Below are 21,424 nucleotides of genomic sequence, written 5' to 3'. Positions count from 1 at the left end.
ATCCAAAACACACAAGGTTGTTTTGTTGAATAAAAATAAATTATGTGCTGTTGTGTGTGTTTACTTAAAGCTGAATTGAGATGGTAACTGGAATTGACACAAAACATGAGCAAAAAGTAAATTATCTAGTGAATAAGCAATATATCATTCACCATTTTCTCACACACTAAAAATGTACAATTAATAAGAACTGCAAAATATTATGCTATATAATAGCTTACATAAATATATATTTTTATAGCATACATGCCTAGAGAGCAAAAAGATGTACCAAAGCTAGTGTAAAGGTTCTACTTAATTGTAAATGAACATGTCTTAATGATTATACTAACCAATGAAAATGCACCTTTCTTCAGAAAAACAACTAAAGTACAAATGGAAAGGTTGATTCAAATCGATAATTTACATGGAGGCTTTCCACTTGATGATTTTAATTAATCCACCCTGCAACCAACACAACAGGAAGGAAACAGCTTGCACAGAAATGTCACAAAATTCAAGGCTTTCCAGAATTGAGACTCATGCTCAGCAAGATTGCTATTCCCAGGGGATGAACCAATAATCAGAGGGCTGGAAAGAGAGATAGTATTGACTTCACGGGTGTTACTTACAGTCGTGTAAATCGGGAGCCAGAGACTCAAGCCCCCATCATGTTTCAATTCCATGTATCCCTCCAGATCACTACTGCATACAACCCAGGTGTTCCAGTGAGATGATAGATATACGGTTGAGGCATTTAGCTGGGACCCATCCCTGGTAGTAAGTTCATCGAGTTTGTATGTTCCATAAAGGACTATCAGGAACTACTAACATCACAAGTTATACTTAGAAAGTCTTTCATGGCATCTACTTGATCTGACAAACAGCTAGGCTTACGCTGCAGTCCCTTAGAATTTGCAGAGACTGTTCTGGTACCACTCAGACAGAACATTTAACGTTTCTATGCCCATGACAGACATACAGCCATACTTAAAGTAATCAAGGCTATTCTGTGAATTATGTTTGAGGTTTAATTCCATTGACCACCCTCTAAAACCCAAGAGGCTTGCTTCTTCATTGCTCTGCACCTTGTACTGATGTAAACAACTATGCAAAGTGAGTACAGAACACTGCCCCTCTCATTTGGTAGCACTTTGCACTAACATGATTGCACAAGTTGGAGGGGAGAATCAGGTCCAAACTCCCTTTCTTCAGTTATTAAATACAAGCTACATCTACAATTTGAAGCAGTTAATGAATAAAGTCAACATAAGATTTATGTGGGTTCCTTTAACACCCACACCCCCATCCCCTCTCTCTAAAAAAAGTTACTGGGTTGTTTCAATATGTCTTGCTACCACTACAGTTTTGTTCAAGCAGTTGTTACAGAAGTGGCCTCTTTAAGCATATTTGAAAGGCTCTTGGTTTTGCAATACACTTGATTAGAGTTATAAGTCTGGCCATCTCATGATGCATTTCAAAGCTCAAGAACCTTTCGGGGTTGCACTGCATTTTATCCCATCAAACACAGGTGGCTTTCTGCAACAGAAAGCAGTGCTATTTGTAACAAGAGTAGCAGCAGCAAATAATCACCTAGTAATAAATACTGGCCTATGAGGCCAACTGCTCTGACCCCCAAAACCCATTGAACCGTTCTCTCCTGACAGCTTCAAACTCACCCCTCACGCTGCAGGGCAGGGGCTGCTCTATTCGGTGGTTGTAGCCAACGTGAATGGGCACATTGCACCATCTAATAAATGACAGCGAGTCCCCTAAAGGCCGCTGGCCACACGAGGTAATGCTAGTATTAATTATTCACACAGCTCAGTCACGTAGAAGGCACTTGGCAAAAAGCTGAATAAGACACATGGAAGCGTTGTGCGGACAGCTGCCACCTCTGGCACTCCTGAAGCAGCTAAGCAAGAGGACATGAAGGATGGCTTTGTGGGTAATGCACCAAGCCAGGAGCCTAAGGACCTGTGGTCTGTTTCTAGCAGGGTGGATACAAATAAAATAAAAAGATTTTGGGGGGATGGAGGAATCAATTTTTTATTGAATTAGATTTTTATGCTGTTATTAATTATGTTTTTCTTTTCTAAAGCAAACCTGTTTGCAACACAATCTGAATTTAATACAAAACATGTTAAGTCCTGAATTTATAATCTCTTAAAACTTCTAAATAAAAAATTTGCTGAATCCACGAACCCGTATCAAAAACTCTGTCTTAAAGGCTGCTTAGCCATGTAAAGAAAGAACTGGGGGGAAACATCAAACTTTTGAGGTCAAACTTTATAAATATGCAGCAATAGCTCAGCCTAAGTAACTTAGGAGACTCCCTCATTTTCAAGAGACTTAGGTGAGTAGAAACCTAAGCCCCAGTCACTTTTACTTGGGCATATTTGAAAATTTTCCCAGGCTGACCTGAAACAATCCATTTAGTTCACTGACTACAGTTAATCCCTCTGTTTCATAAATCATTTCACTGTAAATGTGAAACAAGTTTTGAAAAGAGAAGTTCATGTTTCCAAAAGATGTAAGGTTTTTTTGTTTCATAAAAATAAATTGTGTATGTTTTGTGTTTAATTAAATTCCAGTTACCATCCTAATGCAGCTTGACACAAATCATAAGCAAAATGTTAATTATCTAGTAAATAAGCAATCATTCACCATTTTCTAACATTAAAATTGTACAACTAATAAGAATTGAAAAATATTAAGCTATATAATTCCTTAAATAAATGCATAATTATAGTGTACCCTCCTAGGTAGCAAAAAGATGTACCAATTCTAGTGTAAAGGATCCATTTAGCTCTCAGTCAAGATGTTTTAATGGTTATGTCTACCAATGAGAATGCACCTTTCTTTAGAAAATAACTGATGCACAAAGGGAAAAGTTAATTACATTCAATTATTCAACTCAAGGCTTTCCACTTGGTGATTTATGCCATGATTTCAATCACAGATTTAAATCAACTTGATTTAAAAAAAATTTTAAAAAAAATCAATCCACCCTGATGTCACAGATCCACAAGATCCCCCAGCTTGTCCACAGTCCATAGGAGGAACCCCTTCAGTGTACCAGACCCCCAAGGGATCTCACTTTTCCTCCAAGGCAAGGCATGCGGCATCACTGCCTCCTTAGACTGAACCTCTGGGGATCTAGCACTCTGGCTTCACACCGCCACTCAGCAACTCCAACAGAGAGCCGCCCGGCAGAGACTTGTACGCTCTCCACCAAACATTTGCAGTGACACTCAAACAGCATTGTCAAAACAGGCTTCTTTATTTATCAACTGGAACCCAGCAAAAGAAGTCCTTACGCTAGCAGAGAGAAAAATGCACAGCTCTAGTATTTTCTGCTTAGCCCAGAGCCCAGCCAAGCTGTAGTAAATCCCCCTGTTCAAGGGGTCTCTGTCTGACCTCTTTGATCAGATCCAAGGTGAGAGCTCTGACGCCTTCCAGCAGCCAACTCTTTTGTGCCCCACTCCCCACTTCGCATCTCCCCTGTCCATTTTTCTCCAGCTGGGGGGATGCTGCTCAGCTTCCCTGCTGAGAGGTGGGAAAATCCTTCTCCCTTTGGGTCGCTGGTTGCTAAGTGTCAATGTCCTGGTGATTGTCTTCGCCATTGTCTTCGAGGATATGAGATTGGCCTTGGCCAGTCCCTTTTAATGACCCATCCCAACTCAAATAACTAAGTGACATTCATACCTGTGGCTCCTTGGCCTGCCCTGAGAGCAAACAGTCCTTTTCCACCCACTGGGAAACAATTCCGCATATTGGGGAAACTGAGGCACATGTGGGGAATGGGGGGTCATAAAAGTATTGCCCAAAATTCCCACTGTCACGATTCCTAGGTCTACACTGGACAAGTCAATGGGCCCTTCTTAGGCATGTCTGAAAATCCCACTAGCCACCTATCTGCATCTTTAGCTGCCTCAACCCCTTTGTAAACCTGGCCCTTAACCCGTCTGTATTTCAGGCCTGCTCTACACCCAACACTGCACCAGTTGAAGGAACGGTGCAATGTTGACCAGGTGCACTTTTGTAGGTGGACACTCTTACATTGGTATAAACCTGGCTTAGACCAGTTCAGCTTGCACCTGTACTTCTGGGCGCGCAGATGAGCCCTCAGCCGACTCATCCCCATTTCACTGAGAACACGACTGACGTAACCTCAGCAGCGGCGAGACGAAGTGATTCAATGCCTGTGGGGCACTCAGAGCTGGAGATTTTCTGGACAGTGAACAATGTGGGGTCAGGAAGGCTGCGTGGGAGGGGCCAACAGCTGAAGTCTTTCCCTGCAAGCTACTCAGGCCTTTGCTTCCCACATCTTATGGCATGCAAAGGCTGCAAGGTTCTGAACACGCTTACTGTCCCTGCCACCCTCCAGCTGCAGAGCATTCTTTCCACAGCCCTTCACTGCTCTGCGAAAGGAACCGACCCCAGGCGTAGGGGTGTGACATTTGCAGATATTGCCGTCTTTCCCCTCTGACCGTTTCCCTGTCGTGCTCCCTGCTCTCACACAATAGTTTGCTGGGATTTGTAGCAGTTGTGCTACTCAAAGTGGTGGTCCGCAGACCAGTGTCAGTCCACGAGCCATCGCCTGCCGGTCTGCGCGCACACTGGAAAAAAAAACTGCCGGTCCCCCGCATCAGATACCTTGAGAAGCACAGTTGTACAGCACCTAACACTATGGGGTCCTGCTCCATGACTGGGCCTCCTACTCAGTGCGGGAGTAATGGGGGTTTGAACCACACGGAGGTGGGAAGATCTGGGCATCCGTCATTACACCCTCAGGGCTGCATCGTGCTCTGAAGGGGATGGGGAGCAGCTATGGATGGCACTGCCTTGGGCAGCGGAGCAGACTGGCCATTTGGAGGGTGTTGAGGAGCTCACTCTATCTGCACGCCAGGCATCTCCAGCAGCATTCTGTCCCTCTGAGTCACAGCGTGCCTGCCAGCCGCTGCTTAAGTGGCACCATCAAGCACTTTGATGTGATGATTATAACAACTAAACTACAGTAAATAATGAGTGCCATGAGTAGGGAAATGAGACTTTAGGATGTGGCTACTACAAGCACTCCTCCTGATTTCAGTGGGACTTACCTGCATAATAAAAAGCACAGCTGGATGTGGGGAAGGGGAACAGAATCAGGCCCTTAATAAGGAACTTGTGTGCCCTTCTAAATGCACAGTAAGTGTCCAAAGTAACTCTGTACACTAGACCCAAACAGTTATGGTCCAGCGTATAAGTAGTAAATCACATACATTTAAAATTATCTCCCATTACCTGCCTGTATGTAACCAATGGCTGGGGCTGCTGCCATCTCTTGCATAAATGTTTGAGACCCATTCGTAACTGGTTTGTATAGGTTTTTTTTTTTTTTTAAAGAAATTTCTGAAATGAGAACAAAATACTCCCCTCCCCATCCCACCCCCCATTTAAAAATGGGGCTTGTTTCCCATGGGAATCAACGGGACCAGTCGCACTGTAGGGACTAGCCCTAGGAGTAGATGTTTTCAGATTGAGCTCAAACCCAGGAAACGTTACAATCAAGGCTGGTGCTCTGAGCATGATCTAGCTGAGATGAGTCTCCACAGCTGCTAGAGAACATGGTCCACAGTCCCCTATCTCGAGGGAAGAATGTCCATGCCTCTATCCTGACTGGAGATGCCATGGACCACCTAACATGGCATTCCACATTCCTAAGAGCATCATCTGGGAATCACCCTGCCCGTTGCCATATATGGTAATCTTTGGAGCTTTGTTCTTGGAAAGGACCATAGGAACCTACATTGACTTCCTGATGATTAGCCAGGCTCTTCAGTCAGCTGATGAAACTCAGCCAGCTAGAGAAGAATCTGCAATTGAGTTTACTTGCCCTTGACTGTGCTAATACAGACGTGTGGACTTTATTTGCAAGTTTACTCATTTCCAAATAGTAAGAAACATTTAACTACAGATAATTTACTTTAGTAACATCTATATCTATCTTTAATAAGCCACAGTAAAGCTTGGGCCACACATGAGAATTGTGCCCTAGTTATGGGGACAGAGAACTAGTAAGCCTGTGACCATGGGATGCAGGGAGCTCATTTGTATGACTTCTACTGAGCTACTCTGCCCCTCTCCGTATCTTTCTGGAGCAAGCTGAACTTTCCGCTGGGTGGGTTTGTCTTCTAGGACCGGTATGGCTCATAAAGCTGTGGATTTATTGTGCCTCTTTATCAGGTCCTTTAATCCACCCTGTTGTGAGGAGATGAAACATAATAGACTAGTGTCTGCCCCTACTAACTTTGTGCATCTTGTCTTGTCTGACTCAGTCTCTGTGACAGCCTTTTGTGCTTGGTTTTTGGCTAGGCCACTACCCGCTTCACAATTATCTGCTTGAGCGGTCGATGGCCAAGCTAGAAAATGAATTGCCATGACCTGTTGTGTTGGTTACCTACTTTAGTATCTAATTTTTACAGAGCGAGGCCCAGGCTGGGCAGCTGGAGTCAGCTAGGAATATCTTGACACCTAGCTGGAGCCACATGGGACTCTGCCCAGGCACAAGGACCTGACTCTGTCCGTGTGGATGCAGTTTGCGGGACTGCGACCCGGCTTGGGCTGTCTGTCCCCAGCATCTCTACTGAAACGGTGTTGTTTGAGATTACAAGCTTATCCTGATAACATGGGTCGCATGCTGTAACGCTCACCACATGAAGCTGTCATTGTGTAAGAGTCCCTGAGGTTCTCAGCTAACCCCGCACCTAAGGAGGCCATGACCTCCTCACTGGAGGTTTAAAATACTAGGTTAGAGAGACAAACAGCTCCCAAGGCTGGTCTAGGTATATTTGGTCCTGTCTCAGCATGGGGGGGATGGACAGATGACCTCTCTAGGTCCCTTCCAGCCCTATATTTCTGTGATTCCATGACTTTACTCCATGCAAAGTGGGTATAATATACAAGACTTGCTTTGCACAGGAGTAGATGACTATAGACGCACAAAGCAATGGAGGATCAAGCACCCTGGGTTTTTTTGTTCTTGTTTGGCAGTAGAGCTGCAGTCTTTTCCATTTCATCCTTCGAAAAATCTCTCCTCCTTTTACAGCATATTTCAACGAAGTGAGGAGGTTTGGCCCTATTTTTGTCTCATAAATAAGGTCATAAGATTTCAGATGCTGGCAGGTATGTTTTTAGCTGAAGTATCCAGGAAGAGAATCCGAATAGCTGCTCTAGATTTTTCCTTCTGCATGTTGTGGTAGCTGGAATACGTGTTTGGAAGCATCTGAAAAATAGCTTGAAAATTCTCTCTCTCTCGGGGATAAATCACAAAAAATGTTATATTAAAAATGGCGGAGTTTATTTTCATGTTTCCTTACTAAGAGCAGTGGTTACAGCCTGCGACCTCACAACAAGCCTTGGCAAAGGGACAATAATAAATAATTCGGTATAGAGACTTTTTTTTTTTTTTTTTTTTTAAAGAAGTAAAGCAAAGACTGGGTTGGGCATTCAAAGCAGAATTTGGTGGCAAGCTCTACAGTGCAGCTGCAGGGCTGGTCGCTGGCTCTCGTGTAACCTTTCTGCAGGGCTCCACTGACAGCTAATGGATGTTGCAGCAGACGGGGTGTGGAATAATTTATGTATTTAAAAGAATGCCCTTCCGTAGAGCATGCAGATGAGTGCTCAAAGATTTGAAATGTTTTTCCAACAAAATGGTTGAAATGTTTGGCCAAATCCTGCCACCAGTTCCATTAGTGGAGTTACCTTGGATTTTCACAGAGCAGGTTTATTTATGCTATTCGCTAAAATCACTCATTTAGTCTTCTCAAAAAAGCAGTTGCACAATATATTAGTTTTGTGCCAGTATTAAGTAATCACTAGAATTAGGCTGATGAAACATTTGAGCGGCAAAACTCCCATTAAGTTCAATAGGGACTGGCTCAGGTTCTAAATAATTTATTATAGCACTTTTCATCCATAGATCTCAAAGCATTTTACAAAGGAGTTCAATTGTCTCCATTTTACAGATGGGGAAAACTGAGGCACAAGGAGGCAACATGACATTGTCCAAGGTCACCCAGTAAACCAGTGGCAGAGCTGGGACTAGAACCTAGGCCTTCTGAATCCCAGGTCAGTGCACTGTCCACTACGCCCCACTGCCTCTAATTACATAGGGAAGAGTAAATACATACCTCTTAACACATAGTACTATTACTAGATACTCCTGCTTCAAACAGGAAGGTATAAATTGCTTTGGGGGGAGGAGGGGACACACACATAGGCTCAAGAATATGAGAAACTCTAGATTTGTGAAGTCTGCTTAACCAGCATCCCTTGCCACTGTGACAATCAGTGCGTGTCCAGGAAGTATGGCACGTCTCTGAGAAACAGCTTGGTTTCATCTTTCAGTTCAGCTTCCTTGTAAATTCAAAGCATCAGGAGGGCTTTATTACTGCTTTGGCTCGGAGCCAAAGTTCAGATCCACACCTGAACTTTCCCCACAGGTAAGCCATAACCAGACCCACGTTTCCCCTCCATGGGATGTGAGTAACTCTCATTAAAGTCAGTGGTGGTTGTTCATGCCCACCAGCAACACAATGACAGCCCCCAGCTTCATTTCAGCCTGTTACAGAGACTGGGCCCACAGCTTGTGGGTGTTTGAAACTGGGGGTGTATTGAGGGCTCACCTCAAACTTTTAAATGAGCAACTCAACAGACAGTCACGAACCCGGAAAGCACGTTCTACCTGATGCAGGCAGTGGGGGTTCTTGCAGTTCTAATTTCTATCAGTGCGTCCATGTCAAGACATTTTCCACCCATCGAAATAAAAAGCTCATCCCGATCCCTGAGCTTGGCACACAGGGATGGAGATGGAGCTTCATGAGACCTTTGTGTCCTCTTATCTTAGGTCAGCTATGGACCACTTCAGCAAACTTAGCTCTGCACAGCTGCCGATTGCCCTTAGGGGCCCGTTACAACAGCCAAGTCTCCATGCCCCATGATATCCTCAGCGCTAGCCATATCAACTTCATACAAGACATACAGATCCGCTGGGTTCACACACCCCTTCATGCCAGTGCAGCTCTTTCCATCATTGCTTTGAGACTCCTTGTGAGAGTCAGCACTTGAACAGGAGTATACACGGCCGAATCAGGCCGTACTGGGGGTAGTATTCAAAAGTGCTGGGCCCCTCAACTCTTTTGGACTTCAATGGGATCTGTGGGTGCTCAGCACCTTTGAAAATTGTGCCATAGGGTGGCAGACACTGAACACTTAGGCTCCTCGTGTCTGACTAATCCAGGGTTCCAAAAACAGGTTAAAAAGAGAATTGTAAATTAGGTCAAATGCTACTGGAAAGTGCAAATTATTTTATATATAGCAGATCGCACTAGGATGCCAGTTAATTCTCAGCTTGCAGTTGTCAGATAGTTGCTGAAATTCCTGCTTTGCCTCAGCTGCCATATTAAAGTGCCACGTACTCAATATTAATGAGACAGATGAAACACAGCAAGACTAGGTTTGCTCTTTCTGTAATAAAAGACACTTTGTGGCAGACATGAATTCCTTTAAATATTCAAAGCATGAAGGATTTCTCAGATTAGATACAGTATTACCTACAGAAGATTGGAAACATACTTGAAAAAAGCCATTGTCAGTACTAAACTGAAATCTAATGCCTTGAAAAAAAAAACCCTAAAACCATGGGATAAAGCTATCCCCCACCCCCAATTTAGTAAAGTCCTTAACTTCATTATTTTGTTTGGACACAAGATGGGAAAATGTTCAAAACTGAAATTGTTAGCCTGGATTTTGAAGTGACTAGTGATTTCAGGTACTCAATTTAAGACACCCTTAAAGTACCTGCCCCAGATGAAGATCTGGAGGCCTCTTTAATCAAACAGAGAGATCCAATTGCCGAAAGCTGAGCTGAGCAAAGTTCAATCTGGAAATAAGTAGTAATGGTGGGCAGGGAAGAGGGGTGTTCTGTTTTTTTAACAGTACGTGTAATTAACCAATGGAACAGATCAAAGGATGTGGTAAAGTCTCCATCATTTAAAGCAGATCAGAGGTCTCTCTAAGATAGATAAATATATTACACCCGTACACACACTGCCCCTTCTACCCCAGGTTAGTGGGCTTAATGCAGAGGTCACTGGGTGAAATACGGCCTGTGTTACACAGCTGGCCAAATTAGAGGATTATTTTGGTATCTCAACTTTGAATCTATAGGGGCCCAATTTTCTGAAGGTGGGTGCTCACCACTTTCTGAATAAAATACGTCTCAGCTTGGGAACCAAAAAACTCTTAGACAAAAACAAAAACTAGCCACTTTTTAAAATCTTGACCCGAATTACTAATAAAGTTTCTTTTTAAACATGTGTGTTATAGATCAAATACTACCAATCGAAAAAAATCAAGACAAGAGACTCAAAGACAAAAAGATATGAAGCAACAACAAACAAGAGAAAAGACAGTTCCAGTTTTGTGGAGCCTCAGTAGCTACCAGGTGACAACCTGTTTCCTGTACAAGTCTGAAGTATCTTGGGTAATCACTGTTATTACAATAGGGTGCCAAAAGGTGATAGCCAATTCAATGATAGCCAGATGCCAGTGCCTTTCCAGGTTGCAAGTCTCTCACTTGCCAAACCAGGCTGTTGCCTGCCAAATAGCATACTGGAAAAAAAGCCATAATTGTAACTATGGCATTCTTCATTCATGTGAGCTTGGCCCAAACAAAAAAACAAAAACACACACACCCCAAAAAAACCTAACAAAACCCAACCCATAATTTTTACGGCCTGATACTAACACTCAAATTCCAAGGGATGGGTGTTCAGATCAGTTAAGGAAGATGATATGAAATGCAAAGACTAGGTTGTGGAGGAAGCAGTGTGTACAACCATCTAACAACGTAATAAGGGATTTTCAGTTCACTCTTCAGTGCAGCTTACGCTCTGCAATTTATCACTGCAAATAAAAAAAAAAGGTGGAAAGCTTCTTTGTAATTATCAAAGCAGTCTTCATAAGGCTGATCCCTGCCTCATCTTTATACTGTTTAAAAATATAAATGGATGATGCCATGGGTAGAGATCTTGGAAACCTGACTGGAATTATGTTCAACTGTTTGAGTCAAGCTTTTGATATACTCAGCCCAGACACTGAATCTCTTGTCAACTGCAAAAGGTAACTGCGGCCTGATCCTATTGTCATTGAACTCAATGGCAAAACTCCCATCAACTTCAATAGAGCTAGATCAGCCACCTAATGGGAAAAATATCAGCCTGGAACTAGTCAACCATTTCTGAAGACTCCCTTCAGGATTCAATACATGGATTCAGTGGAAGAATTAAAAAAAAAAAAATGGAACATTCTTATGATAAGAGCAATTACTGTTCCTCAGGAGTGCAAGGGACCAAATACAAACAGATTTACAAAAGGATTTTGCATCTGCTGTTCAGGAATCAGTTTTGAGTAACCAATTTCCAAAGAAGAGGATGTTTGGATCAAAAGGAAAAAAAAAAAAAATTTCTAAAATGAGCTCTTTGCATATAACTGTTGAGGAGGGCACATGACCGGAACTGGTAAAGAAAATATTTATGATTTTGGAGCAAATGGACTGTTTCTTTAAAAAAAGATTTTACTAATAGATTTTAAATAGCAAATAGAATCAAACTAAAACAAGGAAGCAGAAACAGAAAGACGGTGAATTCACATGTACAAAAACACATACAGAGTTAAGGAAATAAGCAATCAGTTGAGAAAATCCCTGGAGTGCCCCCTGACATGATCTTATCAGTGATTACAGGAGATGAAAGCAGAAAATAGAAGGCCCAGTCCTGCAAACAGATCAACGTGCACTAGTCCTAACTCCCACTGAGTCCCATTGACTTCAACAGAGCTAGGATACACGTTCACAGAAAAGGACTCTCTTCTAAACAGAATGGGTTTAGATTTTTGGATAAGAAATCCCTAGGACATTAGGTCAGAGAGCTGCAAGATAATGTACTTTCAGTGAAATGGTGAGAATAGTCTCTTGGCTACTTGTCTGCTGTTGCAACAGTTGGTTTTTAGAATTCACTTTGGCACAGCTGAGGCAATTTCAATGGAAGTCCAAAGAGATGCTGTGGGGGTGCAGAGACACAAAAATTTACAGGAAAAACATGGTGATACTTGTAAAAAAATGGCAGGGAATTGATCCCCCTTCTGTGGAGATATATATATATTTTAAACACAGCACACCGCAGTGGTCAGTCAGACGTTGTCTATCCTAGAGTCCAAATGATGTTAACCCGAACTGTGTGTAAAACTCACTCTAGAATGATGCTAATCCTGGGCCACACGCTGCCCGGTGCTCTGGCGTGTCGAGGAGTGCAACATGGCTTAGAAGAGCCTCCAGACACTCAATGGAGCAGAGAAGAAACAGCATCTCAGTGGCATGGTCTCCCCTGAGCCAACAGGCCCCTTTGCACAAGAACCACATGCTCAGGGCCCGGACGATGGGCATAGGATGACTAGGGCAGATGGCAGAGCAGGGGCAGCAGTCATTCTCCACATCATGCTTTCCTATGCACCATCTGGGTTTCTGCTAGCCTATAGGCCTTCACCCTCCAGGAGCGGGGAATAAGGTGCAAGCAATGGAGGGAAGCCAATATCCCAGCAACCTTCTAATCTCCTTGGAAGAGTGCTCTGAAGAGTCATTGAGCTCTCCCCTCTGAGGAAGGCATACCCTGTCTGTTTCAAATCCCAGTGCACATTGGGCCATCAGCCATGTGATTGCACAGTCTATAGAACACTGTTGTAACTAGTGATCTGGGAATCTTTTTGCTATCACTTCGTTTATTGTGAGAACAAGGCTCCCTGCAACATGCTTGTCTGTGTGCGTTTCCCATCCAGTCAGGAGGGTGCTTCATTGGTATTAATTGTGAATGCTACTAGCACAGGCGAATTTAGATTGGATCATCATTATGCACTTCCAGGAGAGGGACCCATCTATGCTGGGACCTGAAATTGTTTTAGCACCTTTCCAGGAAGAACCATTGTGCTAACATGGTTCAGAACCGAGAGCAGATCCAACCAGAGAAGACAATGGATGTTGCAGAGGCAGACAAGTCTGCTGAGGGTCAGACGAAAGAGTAAGCCTGTCTCTTCCCAGCACCTCCCCCTGCTCTCTCCGCCCCTCCCCCCCACGACAGGATTTCTGCCACTAATTAAAAAACAAAACAAAACAGATAAAACCCTTGTGCCCATCCTGCATTTGCAATTGTTAGAGAAGCAAAGATTCCAAGGAGGAATGAGCAACAAAAACCCAGATTGCTTCCAGTGTGGACAATGAGCCAGAAAAGCAGAATCTGGGGGCGGGGGAGGGGACATTTCAAAATGCCTCCTGTCTAAGCAAACATTTGTTTCTCAGACTGAAGCTGCTTAATGAGCCTTGGCATTTCAATGGTCCTCCTTTGACTTTAAAGCCAACTGCTCTGTGGCAAGGGACATCTTCCAAGAGTTTCCCACAGTTGCTTCACGGAGCAACTAGCCCTAGGGAAGATGGCCTGCTGGGTGCAGGACATCACTCGCAGTTCAACCTGAGATAGCAATGGCAACAATGTCGGGGGGGGGGGGGGGGACGACGACACGGGACACACTGTTCACACCAGGGCCCAGCTAGAAGAGTGGGAGCAACAAGGAGAAAGGTTTGAATGAATTTCCCTAAGAATTAAAAAAGAAGAAGATTGCAAGCAGGGAGAAGACTGATTTAGTGGTTAGGTGCTACTCCCTGGGGCTCGGGAGACCTGGGTTCAATTCCCTGCTCTGCCAGACCTGTTGTGTGATATTGGGCACTTAATCTCTTTTGGCCTCAGCTCCCCTCTGTAAAATGGGGATAACAACACTTCCCTACCTTACAGGGGTGCTAAGATTGCGAGGTGCTCAGCTATCACAGTAATGGGGCCATACAAGGACCTACGACAGAAGCAGAACACCCCACCCCATACAAAGGTGCAGGAGTGAACCACATTTGCTTCTGAACCCATCTCCCTACTCCCAGGTCTCCAAGCCATCCGCAACTCCATAACACCTTCCATAAACTACTCTTCCAGTTGTCCAAACAACTAAGATGCCACACAGGTACGAGCACCCTTCCACTAATTCACAAGGAGGCCTAGCTTTCCAAAGATGGTGAGCACCCACAATTCTGACTGATGTCAGTGGGTGCCAGGGGCACTCAGCACCTGGGGTCCACTCAATGGCTTTTTATTTTTTTTAAACGAAGTCTGACATTCTGCCAGCAACAACAAACACTCAAAGATCCTAAAAGAGGTCACAAATTCGAGTAGTCCATTAGCCGTGCTTTTGTTTTCTCTCTCATTTTTCTCCAATGGGTGTGATTGGTAGCCCTTTTCCTGTATATTTAATATATTGTCAAGGATAAAGATAATACCATTTTTAAAACTGTTCAGATTATATCATCATCTTCCAAAGCCCACGTGTAAAACTTGCACTCCAGCGCTTCATCCTGCGCAGTATTCTTGGATTTAAGCTATTGGTCTTCCTACAAAAGTCAAGTCACGATCCTGAAAACACTTAAGCACATGCATAATATTAAGCAGATGCAAAGTCCCACTGGAGTCCCTGACCCTAATCTTGCAAAAACATATGCCCGTGTTTAACTTTACACATTGTAATTAGTACCACCAAAGGCAATGCAGTGCATAAATTGAATTATCATTTGCTGGATCAGGGCCTTAAAATCTTTCATCTTTTCAGTACTCATAGCCAGCCTACTAGACTATCATTAAATATAGTTCCTTTGGAGTGGTTGGTTAGATATTTGTTCTAGTTATTTTTTTTAATGCATGTTTTACAAGTAACAAAGATCATATCCTGCATAGGCCATCTCAGCAGTAAAATGTTACGACTCAAGAATGCTATCTTGGCTCATTAAATCAGATTAAGTTGTTCTTAATTTCATTCCTTCTACTTTCATTCCCCCCCACCCCAAATACTTAAAAAAAAACCACACACACAAATTAGCCAAATTCAGAGTTTGAAAGGCAAACATTTAACAAGAGGAACTTCACCCTCTCCGCATGTATAATGTGTTAACAATTAACCATTTCTCCAGCTCTCCCTCCCACCAACCCAATACCCACACAGGAGTAAACGTAGGGAAGAGAAGATTAGATTAAAGGAGTTGCACATACAGAATGGTCCACCATGGCTATGAGACTTCAACTCTCTAGAGATGCTCTCAGGAGAGCAGAACTCTGTTCTTGTTCAGCAGCAGAGCCCAGAAACTGAGATTCTAGAGGAGTAGCAGAGTCTAGCAGTACAGCTGGTTAACAGACTGTGTGCTATATAGCAGGTTACCTAACTGGACACTGCCTTAGGCTTTGCACTTAGGCAACCTTAACTCTAAACCAAAGATTTTCCCCACTCTTCTCCCCTTGAGTAGGAATTTATTCTGCAAGCAGTCCCATTGAAATCAACGAGGGCTCCACGACACACACAGACTTGAAGCCAGTTTAACTGGTGCAAATTTTCACTGGGGCACTATTATTCTGGTTTAAGAAATGCTTATTTTGGTTTAGCTGACACCTGTTCCTCATGGACTTAAATTAAACCAACACAGGAATGCCCCCCACAGCTTTTTGCATCAGTTTAACTACATCAGTTCTATATATCACCTTACATTGAACTGGTGCAAGTCTGCGTGTAGACAAGCTCTGAGCCTACTTAATGAGATGGCCCTGGAAGACTCTGATCTGTAGGCTCCCATTCAGCAACACATTTAGGCCTGCGCTTACGTCCCACTGATTTCAGTGGGATTTAAGCCTGTGCTGAAGTACAAGCTTAAATGTAAGTACCTGTTTAACGCCTTGCTGAACTGGGATCTTAGAGACCCATTTCACAGCCAGCTATGGCTCTCCAGTAGCTAGCATAAATTATAGTTGTTCTGTTATTAAACTTCAACTCTTGTTTTGTTTTCTTTAGCAGTGTAACTTCCCCTTCTACAGCAACACTGCTAAGGGACCATATACATTGACTCTGATGCACAGAATATGCAGTTTATTAGCCTGTTAGATCCATAATTACGTAATGAATGCTAACAGAAACTGTGTGATCCAGGTCACATCTTGAACACAGACACCATTTTCACATTATGAAAGTTACCACATTTAAAATCTTCAGCTCCATGTGCAACATCTGTTTTACTGGTAGGCACAGGAAAAAGTCAATCAAGTTTCTTTCCCTTCCCCCTCTCGACAGTGTATGAAAGCGCATTCATCTGGTCAACATTTCATTTCTCCCCCATTTCTGTGAGTTCGACACAATAAAAGCTTTTTTTGTAAGATCACTTTTAATGCTTTTGTACTTCCCAACATGTATGAAAAACTCGGTGGGAACCAGAGATCAAAACAAACTGGTATACATCAAAACCTGCAAAAGCTATAAGCTCATCCTAAGAAATCATTTTCATTTATGGTTTCTAAACTCAGTGATAATCCATCAGCAAAGTATCAAAACAAACAAAAACCCCTAAAAAAAAAAAATCTGAAATCCTGGGCGTTTTTCCCTCCCTAGTTAATCCTAGACGCAATCTACAGTTGCTCTTAAATCCAGCAGCTGTAGGTTTTCTGACTGTGGGAAATTGCTGGGGAGAAGCTGTAGCTGCCAAATGACCACATGGAGTCACCATCACCATTTATTAATTTATTTTATTCTTTCGGGAATAGCTGGGGAGGAAGCAAAGAGGGCAGGTCACGGCCGTGCTAACCCAGATTCATTACACGGCTCTCCCCCAGCACCTCTGTTCTCCAGTTCAACGCTACCCTTTCTCGGGTCACGCAACACCACACGCTTTGTCCAGAGAATAAACTATTCGCCCAACTGTCGCAAGGGAGGAAGCCTTGAAGGCGTCTCCCTGCGGGGCTCAATTCACCGCCACTGCTGCTCGGACACAGGCGGCTTGAAAACCTCCCCAAGCATCTCCCACCCAGCAGGCGCCGCCCGCCCCGCTGGAAGCCCACGGCAGGCGCCAGGTCTGTGCCCTGGGCTAGGGAACCATCGCCCTGCTGGGGTGAATGCTCTCCCGGGGCTGGAAGCCCTCCGGGGCAGACCAGGACCCCGCCGTGCTCGGGGCTGTACAGACACAGACCCGACCCGGGCAAAGGAGGGCTCCAGGCGAAGCGCAAGGGCCCGATCCGGATCTCACTCACCGCGGGCCTCCCCACCGCCACGGCCATCCCCGCGCTGCGCCGCCGGGGCTCGGGCTCCGGCTCCGGCTCCAGCCTGCCCGGCTCCCCGCGCTCCAGCCGCCGCCGCCGCCGCCGCTCCGGGTCCCGCTCGCGCTCTGCCCCCGCTGGGCTGCAGCCGCAACATGGCCACCCGGCTGGGCGGGCCCATGCGCGCCGGGGGCGGGGGAGGGGCCGCGCCGGGGGGGGGAGCCGCCCCCGCCCCAGTCCCCGCGCAGGCCGCGCCCCCGGGGTCCGCTGCAGCCCGCGAGCCCCGGCGAGTGCCCGCGTCCGCCCGGCCTGCTGCAGCCGCCGCGCGGGGGAAGGCGAAGGGGCACCCCGGGAACCATGTGTGCAAGGGGGGGGGCACCCCGGGAACCATGTGTGCAAGGGGGGGGGGGGTCGCTGCCAGCCATTGAAACAAACTGTGACCCTGGCTGGGCTATCTGGGAACCACGTCCAGCCGGGGGCGGGGGGGTGCCCTGCACCCCCAGTTCCAGCACCTGTGGGGTTACCTGGTGACTAGGGTCACAAGGGCCAGTGGCCCCCCCACATGCCCCCTGGCCTCCGACACAGAGCTCTGCACTGGGAGCTGCCCCCCTTGCAGAGCTGATCGCTGGGAGCAGGGGGATTAAACCCCAGCCAGGCTGCACAGCCCCCTCTTGGGCGGCTGCGATGAGTTCTGTTTCTGGTTCACATTTTCACACAGCATTTCCCAGGCCTGTAAAGGATTTACAGGAATTTTAAACAGTGTCTTCTGCACCTGGAATCTGTGTCCCTCCCTCCTGAGTGTTGCCAGACAAACATATGTGCCTGGGAAAGGACCAATTATCATTTGCCAGACTAACTGACACTGTAAGATCCTTGGGGCAGGGACTGTGTCTCTGTTTGGGTATGGACAGACCCAGCACTCACACTGTGCTTTATAAACAATCCTTCATAATCAAAGTGAATCCCAGCTTAAACCATTAGGGAAGGCTCTCACCCCAATTATTTATTTGGCAGTAGTACTTAGGAATCCCAGTCCTGGACCAGGCCTCTGCTATGCAAACACAGATCATTCCTGACCCCATGACCTGTAAGTAGCATTTATTTGGAAGTGGTCCTGTCATACCACTTTTAGAATTACTCATTACATTGGATACACTGTGGCACAGTCTCTTAAAACAGCAGATTACCTAACAGGGATGGTCTCTTGTACAGGTTTCCGTATAATTAAAGTGGGTAAGGAAAAGGGTGGAGATGTGAAAGAGAACTGTCATTACTCTCAGCTGGAAAAGAAATCCTCTTTATTTGGCACTCTCCTTTATAGGGTGAATGGCTTTGCGGTGTTCATAGATTCATAGCGTCCCGAGCCAGCAGGGACCATTGTGATCATCTAGTCTGATCTCTTCTTGTATAACACAGACCATAGAACTGCCCCTACATAATTCATGGAGCATATCTTTTAGATAAACATCCAATCATGATTTCAAATTTGTCAGTGATGGAGAATCCACCATGACCCTGTGTATATTGTTCCAATGGTTAATTAGCCTCATTGTCAAAAATTTACACCTTATTTGCAGTCTAAACTTGTCTTGCTTCAGCTGGGACATTCACAATATCACTCATCTGTTTTTTTTAAGATCACAAATGTGGAGATGAGAAAAGGATTTGAAAGTCGATGGACATACCACTGCAGAGCCTTTGCACAGTGAGGTCAACATCAGTGCCTGGATAATGAGGGGGGCACTGATTTCATAAAATATTAGAAAGCACATCAGAGCTGGAGCAGCTTGTGAATGGCAGCTAATGACATCTTTGCAGTCTAAAAGGTGAACTGTACAACAAGGAAAAATTGTGCAATTTGCTGCTCCTTTATGATGTGTAAAGATGGCCTCATCAAGATTTTTTTCCACTTTTAAGCAGTGTTACTAAATAATAACACTGCATTTGTGGCTTGCTGCTCCTGCCCAAGATTTCCAAACTCAGAGAAGAGGCACTGTTATTACCCTAGGCTCAGTCCTACGAAGTACTCCACAGTCTGCCCCCAATCAAGCAAAGCACTTAAGCACCAGTTTAAGCACATGAGCAGTACCAGTTACTTCAATGGGCCTACCCAGATGCTTGAAGTTTGCTGGACCAGGACCAAAGTACGCAGCATTTTGCAAAACTGAGCCCCTAAAGAGCTTACAGTGTAAGGGCCAGATCCTGAACACATTCACATTACACATGCAAGTAGTCACACTGAAATCGATTGCACTACAGCAGTACATAAAGTTACACAGTTGTGTGTTTCCAGGATGAAAGTCAAAATCACACACCAACAGAGGATAAGGGAAAAGGGCACAACAAATAAGCAAATTGGTCAGGGTGATAATTAACCATGTCTTGGTAACATAATGCTTAATAACACAAATGTTGTGTGTATATCTGTACATATGCACACTCCTTTAACTAAATATTTTATATCTTTATCCAGAAAGTTATCTACATACTACTGTGCAAGGAGATGCACACCACACATTGTAATGCACACACAATCTCTTACAAAAGGCTAGATCATAGACCAGACTGCATGCTCCAGGGGGAGTCAGCTCACATCTTGCTTCCCCTGTACAGGCCACTCAGGTCCAAGTGGTTCTGTATGCCTTCTTACTCTGCACTCAGAGCACAGAGGGAAAGGAGTGATATGGGAAGAGTTTTCTGCGCCCCCCCCCCCCATGCTCTAGCCAGGAAAGCTGAGCCAGGAGCAGCAGGGGGGTGGGCAGGAAAGGGCAGTAGTTAGCTGTCAGCCTAGGCAAGCAGGAAATTACTATCCTGCTGGACCAAGAGGGGAGAAAGGAAAGGATCACGGCTCCCTGGAGGGGTGCAGCAACCTTACAGTATGCTGCAGCCTTGGTGCACATTTTAGCCCTAAGGCAGTCCCATGACGTGTAACTACAATGCTATTTGTCACTGTATTTTCCATTTATAGTCAGGATGTGTAATGATGGCCTTAAAGTTCTTGCACAAGTTTTTCTCCATTTGTGAGTGGGGGGGGGGGGATCTGCCTTTTGTTAATTAGTATTAATTAATTAATTAATTAATTATTATTTTTAAAGGACTATCTGGGCCTGGCTGCTTTCTTTCCTCAAAGCTTTTCATCCCGCTTTAAGGGCCTGGGAACCCTTGACGTGAAAGGAAGCTGAAACTTAGGCTGTGGCTCTCCCAGAGGAAAAGTATTGTCAGTTTTCAGTTCAGTGGATGTCAAGTCTCAGGTCTGGCCTACGCTGGGGGAATGTAGCTGGACCAGCACAACCCCCTAGTGCAGACATGTTGCTGCGGTCTAAGTAGTGACTTGCTTCTGTGCAGCTTACCTCCTTTGTAACACCTGGGTCAGCTACACCAGCGGAAGCCTGATTTTAACACCTCTCTGAACTAGGACCTTCCACTGGGCTGCTACACTGTAGCTACACCAGTGCACAAATCCTTCATTTAGACAAGCCCTAGGATGACTCATCCCCTTCTTCCTCAACTATGAGAGCTGTGAATCAGGTTTCTCTCTTATAGTATCATGTAGATGACTTCCTGGATACAGTTGTTTAGGGTATAGAGGTTGACAAATAAATAAACCAACAATAAAAAAGATTTTCTAGAGTCCATTTGGATTTGGGTTATTCTCGTGCAGTGCATGGTGTCCCTGATGCTCAGTTGGAAAGGGGGACCGCATATTTTTAAAGATTTCACACCTTCGTTTCATCAAATCTAAAATGACATTGGTGCAAAGAGAACTGCAAGTTATTCCTCCGAAAGCAGATCACTGCTCTAACAGAACTTTCCTAGCTCTATGATTTTGCAACTAAGGGGTCCCCTGGCCTAGTCCTTTAATCGTTTCATTGTAACTATGGGACTATTCTATTTTTCAGATGAAACTGAATGAGAAAATAGACATTTAAGATAAATTGAAATATTATTTGCCATTTGTTTAATCTTGGTGCTTTAAAATCTAGGAATATGGGTCCCTAAAGACAGCCCTGTTTGTATAGTACACGTGGAGGAGTCTGTATCATTAAAAGGGGAGTGTCTAGAAAGCCTGTGTCAAGGGCGAGAACTGTTAAATTAAAAAAAAAAAAGTCTATTTTTGAAATACTGATTCATCTTTTTTTCCATCATTTCTGACCAGCTCTACTAGGGGCTTTTTTCAAATTTCTCCAGAACCCTCAGAAATGACCTTTGGAGCTGTAGAGTTGCTCAGCAACCATGAAGAG

At 44.6% G+C, this 21,424-nt stretch overlaps 1 protein-coding gene across 4 annotated transcripts in view; it reads right to left on the bottom strand.

Annotated features, from left to right (window-relative positions):
- SEPTIN11 (septin 11) overlaps nucleotides 1-17,357 on the bottom strand; it is a 74,264-nt gene extending 56,907 nt beyond the window's left edge. For 2 of the 4 annotated variants that reach the window (XM_073340439.1, XM_073340438.1), the window contains exon 1: nucleotides 17,178-17,357. In XM_073340439.1, the coding sequence (XP_073196540.1) occupies nucleotides 17,178-17,204 (27 nt within the window). In that variant the 5' untranslated portion in view covers nucleotides 17,205-17,357. The remainder of the gene's footprint in view (nucleotides 1-17,177) is intronic. The other 2 variants (XM_073340441.2, XM_073340440.2) reach the window with 1 other exon arrangement.
- Between the last annotated feature and the right edge of the window lie 4,067 nt (nucleotides 17,358-21,424).

The sequence above is a fragment of the Lepidochelys kempii genome, chromosome 4 (assembly GCF_965140285.1).
Source record: "Lepidochelys kempii isolate rLepKem1 chromosome 4, rLepKem1.hap1, whole genome shotgun sequence".
Classification (NCBI taxonomy): domain Eukaryota; kingdom Metazoa; phylum Chordata; order Testudines; family Cheloniidae; genus Lepidochelys; species Lepidochelys kempii.
This window is presented reverse-complemented; position numbering and strand designations above follow the sequence as displayed.